Source organism: Octopus sinensis, linkage group LG23, assembly GCF_006345805.1.
Source record: "Octopus sinensis linkage group LG23, ASM634580v1, whole genome shotgun sequence".
Taxonomy (NCBI): domain Eukaryota; kingdom Metazoa; phylum Mollusca; class Cephalopoda; order Octopoda; family Octopodidae; genus Octopus; species Octopus sinensis.
In genome coordinates this window covers 11,684,539-11,697,038 of record NC_043019.1, presented here as the reverse complement: position 1 = coordinate 11,697,038, position 12,500 = coordinate 11,684,539, and the positions used below count along the sequence as shown (strand labels likewise).

At 39.7% G+C, this 12,500-nt stretch overlaps 1 protein-coding gene across 1 annotated transcript in view; it reads left to right on the top strand.

The window, feature by feature from the left end:
• Positions 1-12,500, top strand: part of LOC115223633 (tubulin polyglutamylase TTLL7-like) — a 19,713-nt gene that overhangs the window by 2,265 nt on the left and 4,948 nt on the right. Inside the window, exons 4-7 of the mRNA XM_029794303.2 lie at positions 1,023-1,181; positions 3,941-4,157; positions 6,741-7,064; positions 10,628-10,722. Of these exons, the coding sequence (XP_029650163.1) occupies positions 1,023-1,181; positions 3,941-4,157; positions 6,741-7,064; positions 10,628-10,722 (795 nt within the window). The remainder of the gene's footprint in view (positions 1-1,022; positions 1,182-3,940; positions 4,158-6,740; positions 7,065-10,627; positions 10,723-12,500) is intronic.

The following is a 12,500-nucleotide window of genomic DNA, read 5'->3' as shown; positions in this document are numbered from 1 at the left end:
GTGATGGTGGTAGTACTGATGGTGGTGGTGGTGGTAGTGGTGGTATAGCAGTGGTGGTGGTAGTGTTTAGTGCCCAAGGTAGTTCCCATCAAACAGACTTATGATCAAAGCTATTCCAACCATGACCATCTCAACTATTTGCATATTCAGAACTACATTACCCAGTGTGTCCTTCCTTTTTCTCTTTCTTTTCTTTTTTTCACTCTAAGACAGCACGGTGTGATATCATGGAGATTTGGTTGTTATTTCTAGCACTTCTAGAAAACCTGTTTTGTTGTTAGCTCTTCTTCCAAGTGACAGTGGTGGATGGTATCAGTATGTGGAGGTGCATGGCTTAGTGGTTAGGGTCACTAGGGTAGTAAGATTGTGGTTTCAGTTTCTGGACCAGGCAACGCATTGTGTTCTTGAGCAAAACACTTCACTTCACTTTGCTCCAGGCCACTCTGCTAGCAAAAATCAGTAATCCGGTGATAGACCGTCGTCCCATCCAGGTAGGGAATTTATACACCATGGAAAAAGGGGAAAACCAACCCTTATGAGTTGGCGGGACTCAGGAAGGTAACCTTTACCTTTTTTTTTTTATGGTATCAAGTTTCAAGCATTTTGATTGGGTTTTGGATAGAAAATTCACAAAAAAGTCACTTCTATTGATTTTTTAATGGCTTTGCTGGGTGACTGGGGAAATGTAAATATGTGCACGACCACCCTTGGACGGTTTTGAATGACCATAGAAAGTGCGAGCCATCTAACTGAAAAATTGTGGATTTGTATAAAGGACACACACGCAGACATTTTGCCATTTATATATATAGAGATTATCACTTAGATGTTAGCTGGACACACGAGGTTCAAGTCAACTATTTTCTCAAAAGACTTCACAAATGTCTTAACTATTTGGTGACATAGTGTGTAGTCCACTATTTTTCTGATGTCTTTTACTATTTTGGTGACGTAGTACGCAATTAGAGTGACTTGTAAACAGACCAAATATGACAAGTCCCTTTTTTTTCTTTCTTTTGCAGGATGCAGAAAATGTATCGGGATGCATTTAGCTTCCACCCCAAAACATGGGTGATGCCATCTGAATTCTCTGAACTTTCCCAGAGACCTCGGTGCCATGAGATGAAGCAAGAGACCCAAACTTACATTGCCAAACCTTTTAATGGCTCTCAAGGACATGGGTTAGTAGGACTATTTTATTTTGTTTCACCCATTAGGCTGTGGCCATGCTGGGGCTCTGCATTAAACAATTTTAGTCAGATGAATCAACCCCAGAAATAGCATAAAAAACAGAAACAGCACCAAATAAACAGAAATAGCACCAAATAAACAAAAGTAACTTCAAATAAATAGAAATAGCATAAAAATATACATAGTATAAAAAACACAGAAATAGCATAAAAACAGAAATAGCACCAAATAAACAAAAATAACTTTAGATAAATAAAAATAGCATAAAAATATACATAGTATAAAAAAACAGAAATAGCACCAAATAAACAAAAATAATTTAGATAAATAGAAATAGCATAAAAATATACATAGTATCAAAAAACACAGAAATAGCCTAAAAACAGAAATAGCACCAAATAAACAGAAATAGCACCAAATAAACAAAAATAACTTTAGATAAATAGAAATAGCATAAAAATATACATAGTATCAAAAAACACAGAAATAGCCTAAAAACAGAAATAGCACCAAATAACAGAAAATAGCACCAAATAAACAAAAATAACTTTAGATAAATAGAAATAGCATAAAAATATACATAGTATCAAAAAACACAGAAATAGCATAAAAACAGAAACAGCACCAAATAAACAGAAAAGACAAAAAATGTAGAGATTTTGCCAAACCACTAAGTTACAGAAATATAAATACACCAACACTGGTTGTCAAGCAGCGTTGGGTGGACAAAGACAGACACACACATAGATATATATGATGGGCTTCTTTCAGTTTCCCTCTACCGAATCCACTCAAGATTTTGGTGAGCCCAAGGCTAGAGTTGAAGACACTCGCCCAAAGTGGCACACTGTGGGATTGAACCCGGAACCATATGGTTGGAGAGCCAAGTTCTTGCCACACAACCATGCCTGCAATATTTCTGCTTCTCTCAAGATGGTGAGCTGGTAGAATCATTAGCACACTGGACAAAATGCTTAGCACCATTTTGCTCCTCTTTACATTCTGAGTTCAAATTCCACTGAGGTCGCCTTTGCCTTTCATCCTTTCAGGGTCGATAAATTAAGTACCAGTTGCATCTTGGGGTCGATCTAATCAACTGGCCCTCTCCCCCAAAATTTTGGGTCTTGTGCCTAGAGTAGAAAAGAAAAAAAAATAAGTACCAACTAAGGATTGGGGGTCAATGTAATTGACTTACTCCCTCCCCCAACATTGCTGGCCTTGTGCTAAAATTTGAAACCAATATTTCTGCTGCTCTCAGTATTATTTTGTGATTGGAAGTTATCATTCATCACCTCTGATGGTGATGATGATGATGGTGATGGTGGTGATGATGATGATGGTGATGGTGATGGTGGTGATGATGATGGTGATGGTGATGATGATGGTGATGGTGATGATGATGATGATGGTGATGATGATGATGGTGATGATGGTGATGGTGATGGTGGTGGTGGTGATGATGATGATGATGGTGATGGCCCATGACTTTAGTAGCAGACACTTGACCAAAATATCATGCAGTGGGACTGAACCTGGAACCATGTGGTGAGGAAGTAAGTGCTTCTCACCTCACCACCCATGCCTGCACCTATAATAAAGGAACAGAAACAGTTGTCTTGCCATAAAGGAGATACGTAGCTACCCACCTACCCCAGTTGAAAAAGAAGAGAGAAGAGAGGATCAGAGAGAGAGAAGTGAGAGAGGCTGGTAGTGAAGGTGTATCAGGGTGTACCCTGAAGTTATAAGGGGTTGAATAGAAGTAGATGAGGGGATAAGACAGGGTGAGTGGTGGTGGTGGGGGTGAGGTGGTAGTGGTGGTGGTGGTGGTGAGGTGGTAGTGGTGGTGATGGTAGTGGTGGTAGTGATGGTGGTGGTGGTGGTAGTGGTGGTGATGGTAGTGGTGGTAGTGATGGTGGTGGTGAGGTGGTAGTGGTGGTGGTGGTGAGGTGGTAGTGGTGGTGATGGTAGTGGTGGTAGTGATGGTGGTGGTGGTGGTAGTGGTGGTGATGGTAGTGGTGGTAGTGATGGTGGTGGTGGTGGTGGTGAGGTGGTAGTGATGGTGGTGGTGAGGTGGTAGTGGTGGTGGTGGTGAGGTGGTAGTGGTGATGATGGTAGTGGTGATGATGGTAGTGGTGGTAGTGATGGTGGTGGTGGTGGTGGTGAGGTGGTAGTGGTGGTGGTGGTGAGGTGGTAGTGGTGATGATGGTAGTGGTGGTAGTGATGGTGGTGGTGGTGGTGGTGAGGTGGTAGTGGTGGTGGTGGTGAGGTGGTAGTGGTGGTGGTGGTGAGGTGGTAGTGGTGATGATGGTAGTGGTGGTAGTGATGGTGGTGGTGTGGTGGTGGTGAGGTGGTAGTGGTGGTGGTGGTGAGGTGGTAGTGGTGATGATGGTAGTGATGGTGGTGGTGGTGGTAGTTGTAATGTGTCATGATAGTGATGATGGTTATGGTGGTGGTGGTGGTGAAGGTGGTGGTATCGCAATAATGTTCGTTTCTTTTTTTTTTTTTTTACAAAGTTACCTTTGTGACAGGAGAGCAGCGGAGGGATTGAAAAGGGGGATAGAATGGAATGCATTGGGGTGGTGATTACAGGTAAAGTGCCGGGGGGGGGAGAATGTTTGGAAGGAGAGTTGTGCGGGGAGAAATTTGTCGAGGACAGATTGTGTGCAGGGGCATGGACATAAACGACATGCTTTTTTTAAAATGTTTTCTTTTTTTTTTTCTTCTTCTGACCCTTAATTTTCTTTTTCAGTATTTATTTATGTAACAGTCTCGAGAAGCTCCACTTTGGGGAGAGTGCCATTATACAGGAATACGTTCACAAACCACTTCTCATCAACAATGTAAAATTTGACTTGCGTCTGTACGTCTTGATCACGACTTGTGACCCCTTGCGCGTGTTTGTCTACAAGGAGGGTTTGGTTCGTCTAAGTACTGAGAAATACCTCCCACCAGCAGAAGACAATTTGGTAAGAATGATTCTCTTCTTCAAAGTAGTTTTGTCTTTTATGTTTTGTTTGTTTCATTCGCTCGACTGTGGTCGTGCCATAGCATCACCTTGAAGGGTTTAGTTGAACAGATCGACCCCTGTACTGTTTTTTGAACCTAGTACCGTAAATCCTTGAGTATAGTCCGCCCTTGAGTAAGTTAAGTTAAGTTAATTTTTTGGCTCAAAAAGCAAAAAGCAAGGCCATGTAGGGGAGCATGGAGTTATGTACATGGAGAGTGTTCATGCAAAGAGTTCAGGCCATTTCTGGTCAAGAGAGGCTTTGAACCAAGTGGTCGTTGGCATCTTCACTATCTCATCTGGCAGCTTATTCCATGGATCCGTAACCCGGACGGAGAAAGCCCCTCTCCTTCAATTGAGATGAAATCGTCGCAGATAGAGCTTTTCGGAGTGACCCCGCAAGGGGATTTTTAGGGCTCTGTACTTCTGAAAAACCTAGATCTTGTGTATAATACTCACCCCTGCTCTAACTTGAGTTGTGTGTAATTAAGCCAGTAGCACCAAGTCGAACAAACACTTCTGCGCATGCGTAATACAATAACGGTGATGTTCTTAACTGTTATATGGGAATGTAAATATGTTTGCAAATTGTTTTTGTTACATGTTATTCTGTGTTCTGAATACTTTTATTGTAATAAATGTTGCCTACTGCAAGTTATGGATGATTCTTTTATGACTTTATAGCTTTCAAGCTTAGCTTAAGGTATTTTTGTGCCCGACATCACAAAATGCATTTGAATAAACATTGCCAGACAGCAAATAGAGACCCGGACATTGCTTAGAAAATATTTTTCATGTTTAACCTCGTATATAGTACGAACTAGGGATTTCGAGCTTTAACTTTTGGGAAAAAAGTGCGGATTATACTCAAGGATTTACGGTACTTATTTTGTTGGTCTCTTTTGCCATAGAGACCAACAAAATAACTGCTGGGTTATGGAAACATAAACAAACCAACAACAGTGTATCAAGTGATGGTGAGGTTTGTATGCACATAAAGTATATTTTAATATAATGCTATTCAAATTGCATACACAAACTTTTTACTCAGCCCACTGACTGTTTGCAATGTCAGCAAGCATTTTATTCATTGTTTCCTATAAATTAACAGGGATAGATTTCACCTGATCAAGTGACTTACAAGTACATGTCACTGCCAGGGCCTAGTGAGGCTGAAATACATTTGAGGTTCTCATGAATCTCTACCTGGATAATTTTTCATCTATCTCTGATATATATTGCATTTCTAACACAGTAGGCCTAGGAAGAGATTTTCTCTCAGACAAAAACTGCAACATCATGCCTTTTAGCAGTGTATATATATATCTAAAGAATGAAACATAGATTGCTATTTTAATTTAACGGTGTTTCAGTTGTGTGTGTGTGTGTGTGTGTAATGAAATATATATATCATCATCATCATCATTTAACGTCCGCTTTCCATGCTAGCATGGGTTGGACGGTTCAACTGGGGTCTGGGAAGCCCGAAGGCTCCACCAGGCCAGTCAGATCTGGCAGTGTTTCTACAGCTGGATGCCCTTCCTAACGCCAACCACTCCGAGAGTGTAGTGGGTGATTTTATGTGCCACCGACACAGGTGCCAGACGAGGCTGGCGAACAGCCACGCTCGGATGGTGTTTTTTACGTGCCACCGGCACGGAGGCCAGTCAATGCGGTACTGGCTACGGCCACGTTCGGATGGTTTTCGTATGTGCCACCGGCACTGGTACCACAAAACTACAAATTCCATTAATGTTCATCGAGTTTGCTTTTGATTTTGTCCATTTTGTCCATTTTCACTTGATATATATATATCGTCATCATCATCATCATCATCATCGTTTAACATCCGTTTTCCGCGCTAGCACGGGTTGGATGGTTTCGACCGGGGTCCGGGGAGCCAGGGGCTGCCCCAGGCTCCAGTCTGGTCTGGCAGTGTTTCTACAGCTGGATGCCCTTCCTAACGCCAACCACTCCGCGAGTGTAGTGGGTGCTTTTTATGTGCCACCTGCACAGGTGCCAGAGGGGTCTAGCATCGGCCACGTTTGGATGGTGCTTTTTATGTGGGGGGAGGGTGCAGAAATATAGGGGAGCACCAGTGGGGAGGGGTGTTCGGAGAAACGATGACAGGTTCTAGACAAGTAGAACGTAGGATATCACGAGAGGGGTAATGCATGGTGAAATAGCGTATTGAAGAGGGGGGTTCGAAGAGTAGACACCTATAATGGTGGTGGGAGAAGCGACATCCGGTATAGATGGAGCAAAAATATAGAGAATATATATATATATATATATATATTATATAAAATCCGTTCTGTCTGTCTGTGTGTGTGTCTTCTAGGACCTCGGGCATCCTCCATCCGATTGCACTCAAACAGGTGCATTTTCAAGACTTATACACACTCCGATACCATCAGTATCTACTTATCAAATTTGAGTGCAATCAGATGGAGGATGCCCAAGATCCTAGAAGACACACAGACAGACGGACAGAACAGATTTTATATAATAGATATATATTGTTTGTTTTTTTTGTTTCTTTCAGGAGAACTTGTTTATGCACCTAACAAATTACTCGATTAATAAGCGCAATAACTCCTATGAGAAGTCAACATCTCCCAAGGATGGCATCAAACGATCTTTCAAGTATCTGAACCAGTACCTCCGCCAGAATGACTACGATGTTACTCAGTTGTGGCAACAAATCTACGACCTAATTGCAAAAACGATGATCATGGCTGAACCACACCTGTTGCATGCGTATCGTAACTGCCGGCCTGGCGCTCAGCCGGGCAGTGCCAGTGTTTGCTTTGAGATACTCGGTTTTGATGTACTTGTTGACTCAAATCTGAAACCATGGTTACTGGAAGTATGTACTATTTCAACCTCACCATTACTATTATTACCTCCGCCTTAGCAAAGGCGGAGGTATCGTTTTCAGTATTATTTGTTTGTTTTTTTTGTTGGTTTGTCCGTGGACAAAATAACTCAAGAACCACTGAATGGATTCAGATGAAACTTTCAAGGATGTTTGGCCGCGTGACTGGCACAAACTTATCAGATTTTGGGATCAATCTGGCACTGGACAAGGATTCTGGATTATTTTTCCTGTTTTTTTTTACTTAAATTTTGAGAGTAGTTGGGTTCATTTTAGTATTCTCGTTTGTGAGAGCAGTCAAGTTTATTTCAGATATTCTCATCATTTTAAAATTCATCTCTGGCTAATCATTGAGAGGACATTGGTGTTGCCTTGGTGGAGGTTTGCACTCTCTGAGTGCTCTTGTTATAATTATTACCATTGTTCAACATTTGGTAGTTTCAGGCAAATTTCTGCTGCATCACCTGCTACACATCTATATTGCAGGGGTGTGTGTAAATTCTTTCCTCATGTCAATTCCAATTTCTCCGACATATTCCTCGAACCTGGTTGTTAATGCTTTGAGTGCCCCCTACAACTCCTGGGATAACAGTTCCTCTCCTCATTGCCAACATTCTCACAATTTCATCTTTTAGCAATCTGTATTTCTCCTTTTTTTTCATCATTTCATTATATGTAAGCCCCCACACTTTATTTCTGTTTTTATATTGTCCCCATCATCCTTCACCCTGGTGGCAAATAAATGAAATCATTATTATTATTATTATTATTTTGATTGGACTTTTTGTTGCAGTGTTTCTTTCACTGAAAGCAGTTCTTCTCTTGGTGAAAATCTATGTTTTCTCTTCATCATTCTTCCTTTCCTGGATTTTACATCGTTTCCACACATTAGTCCTTTCAATATTGATTTTTCACCTCTCATTATTTCAATCTCTTTTTCAGTTTTACTTTTTCCTGTTTGGAATTCTTTTCAGGTTTGTTTTTCTTTTTTTTTCCAGAGACATACAACTGGTTTCAACTGTCTCAGCCGCATAAATAATTTCATTTAATTCGGTGAGACTTGGTTTTAGTTCTTGTATGATTTCTTTTGTTACATAGTTTCCAATTTTAATCTGTTTTCTATTTTGGATTGTATTTGAAAATTTATGAGGTGATTTTCTATCATGCATATTGGCGTGTCTTACAACTGCAAGCTTATTCAAGATTTTCTGCTTCATTTCTATCATAGACTCTGTTCTTCTATCATAGACTCTGTTCTTCAGTAAATGTGTAGTCTTCAAATATTGTTTCTTTACCACTTTCCTTGCTATCTTTACCAGGTTCATTACAATTTATTTCTTCAGACGTTTGTGTGTTCTGGTCAGATGACATTCTTTCAATTGAGACTCGTGGAGAGTTGCTCTCTTCGTCTGGTTCTTCATTTCCATTCTGTCTTATATTTAGGTCATTTTCTGCTACATGCTTGATCACAGTTATTTCACTATCTGTAAATCTTTTATTTCTGAAGATATCCCTCCCTACATTTGCTAACTTGTTTTCATCCAAATATAATCTGTTGTCTTGATTTCGTGTTCTCCATATTTGATAAGTGTGTGTGATGTGTTTCTCTTCAGATGGCCTGCTTAATGCATAGGAATAGGCGTGTATTACTTCTGTATACTCTTCTCAGTACCATTTGATCCTCTTACATTTTTCTTTCTGTGGTGGGTGTGGTAGTGGACTTGGAGGGCTCGAGTTGGGGCAGTTCCCATTCAAGTGTCCATCCAGGCTTGCATTCAGAGAAGAGTCTGTGTCTGTGGATGACTTTTTAACCCCAGGCTGGATCTCTCCTGGGGGATGCACTTCCAGATTAACCATAGGACAAGTGATCTGGTGTACTATTGTTGTTCTCCTTTTTGTGTTGTAAGACATATTTGTGCCACATTAAAAGGCACTATTGGTGGTTAACTGATGATGAACAATGCTGTAATGGCAAGGTTAAAGTAATTGTAACAGAGTTGAGAATAGTAGCAGAGACAACAACCGTCTCTACATCTGCCACAGAGGGCTCAATGTTAATAATTTTATTATTATTATTCTGTTTGACTTTTGCTTTATATTTGTACAAGTTGGCTCCAAGTCTCACCCAGAGACCTCAAGAGACAACAGGTTGGAAGTTCATGTTGTTGTTATGCCTAGTGTGCCATATATTTGGTTTTTTTTTTTTTGGTGTTTTACTTGTGAATGTCCAAAAAGGAAAAAAAAAAAAACGAAAATTATGTTTGTTTTAAACCCTGAGATTACATAGAAAGTATTTTGCGTAGGATATGAGCAGTTCCCATGAGCACTATCTTTTGAATTTCTGCCATTTTTGGGTTTCCTGGTATCTTAGTTTAGCAGCAGGCATGCCTTTTTCCCTTATAAGTTTGTTCCTTTAATTTTTGTCTCCAAAAGTTGTTAATTGTTTATTGTGTTACATGTCCCCTCCATGGAAGGGACATGTTCTGCTTGTCAAATGGTCCATCTGTTGTCAGCAGCTGCTGAGTGGAGGACTGGGCGTTCCATGGCTAATGATGTGCAGACATGCACTGGGGCTGCAACATCTTCAGCATTTCTTTGATATCTTTTATCTTTTATCTTTTATTTTTTTACTTGTTTCAGTCATTAGACTGAGGCCATGCTGGGGTACAGCCTTGAATTTTTATTTGAATGAATTGAACCCAGTTCTTATTTTTTTAAGCCTGGTACTTATTCTATTGGTCACATTTGCCAAACTGCTAAGTTATGGGGATATAAACACACCAACACCAATTGTTAAGCAGTGATGGGAGGGTCAAAGAGACACACAGATATATACTTACATATATATTATATATATATATAATATATATATATATACATATATACATATATATATATATATATATATATTATATATATAGTATATATATATATATATATATATACATATATACATACATATATACATACATATATACATACATATATACATACATACATATATATATATATTATATATATATATAATATATATATATATATATATATATATATATATACGACAAACTCCTTTCAGTTTCTGACTACCAAACTCACTCACAAGGTTTTGGTCGGTCCAAGGTTATAGTAGAAGACACTTACCTAAAGTACCACACAGTAGGATTGAACCCAAACCATGTGGCTGGGAAGCAAGCTTCTTACCACACAGCTACACCTGCACCTATACATACATACATACACACACGCACGCATACATGCATGCATACATACATACATACATACATACATACAAACATACATACATACATACATGCATGCATACATACATACATACATACATACATACATACATACATACATACAAACATACATACATACACACACACACACATACATACATACATACATACATGCATACATACATACACACACACACATACATACATACATACATACATACATACATACATACATACATACATACATACATGCACACATACACACATAAGAACAAACCAATTCCTAGTTTTGATGAGTGTCTTGCCATTTTGTAGGTGAACAGATCTCCAAGTCTAAACACAGACCAAAACATTGATCTTGATGTGAAGTCAAGACTGTTAGAAGACACAATAACACTTCTACATATCAAGTAAGTATTTTTTTTTTTTTCACTTCTTTCAGTCATTTGACCGTGGCCATACTGGGGCACTGCCTTGTAGAGCTTTTTTTTTAATTGTGCAGATCGACCCCCAGGACTTTTTTTAAAGCCTAGTACTTAGACTACCAGTTCCTTTTACAGGGACATTAACACACCAATACCAGTTGTCAAGCAGTGGTAAGGGGACAAACACAGACACAAAGGCACACATACATACATACATACATCACCGTGATCACCGTGACCAACCAGGCTGTCAGATGTTGTTACACATCGCTGGTCACAATGCGCTTCGCATTGTTTTAGCCTTCAAATGACGCCACCCCGCTGGCTAAGCGAGCAGGCCAACAGAAGAAAGAGTGAGGGAAAGTTGTGGCGAAAGAGTACAGCAGGGATCACCACCACCCCCTGCCGGAGCCTCGTGGAGCTTTAGGTGTTTTCGCTCAATAAACACTCACAACGCCCAGTCTGGGAATCGAAACCGCGATTCTACGACCGCGAGTCTGCTGCCCTAACCACTAGGTCATTGCGCCTCCACATACATACATACATATATATATATATATACATATCATCATCATCGTTTAACGTCCGCTTTCCATGCTAGCATGGGTTGGACGATTTAACTGAGGACTGGCGAACCAGATGGCTACATCAGGCTCCAGTCTTGATCTGGCAGAGTTTCTACAGCTGGATGCCCTTCATAACACCAACCACTCTGAGAGTGCAGTGGGTGCTATATATATATATATTTATAAACAGAGAGAGAAAAAAAATGTGCAGAGTTCAACAGTCCATTAAGATTTAGAAAGGAGGCATTAAATGCAGTAACCAAACCTTGTTTCAGGTAAGTCCCAGGTAGTGTGCCTGCAAAGCAAATTCACCACTTACGGCTACCAGGTGTCATCAATGTTACTGTGCATTCGTCGCTGGATCTACATCTAGAATTCCTAGATCCAGGTTGGGTATATTTTAAGTGGTTGATACAAAAGATGGAGGGTATCTAGAAGTTTTATTAGCACAACAATCATTTCAGCTTCATTCTGCACTGCTTCCTAGTGGGTGTGGGATGATGTAATGACATCAGATGCAATGCACAGTGCAAAGAGCTTCATCAGGTGACGTAACATGCTTCAAAAGTTATAAGATTTGCATCTTGTTTTCACTCCAAGATTATATGCTGGTGGTGAGATGCTAGCAGTTCAGACACATTTTGGCGATGTGAGGAAGTTGTGGTCAAGAAGTGGTTGATAAAAAAGTAAGGAAAATAAAAAATTTAAAGTAAATGGGGGGTGAGGGTAATAGTTTTGGTCAAGAAGTGTTTGCTAAAAAAATGGTAAAAATACAAAAAAAATGTAATGTAAATGGTGAGGTGTTTATGATGTTGGATTGAACCCCTATACCATGTGGAGGCGCATGTTGGCTGGCTGTGGCAGTCAAGGGCAACGGTGTGGTCAAGAATCTTGGTGGTGGTGTGATTCCTGTCTTAAGACTTGGTGGCTGCCTACACCAATACACACACAAACACTCACACACACACATATATATATATATTCACATACACACACCTGTACATATGTTCAAGCATACATACATGCATACATACACTCACACACTTACATGTGCTTATATATATACAAATATGGGCACACATCCCTCATCTTGTCAATTATATATGTGTGTGTGTGTGTGTGTGTATGTATATATATATATATATATATATATATATATATATATATATACCCATTATATATATATATATATATATA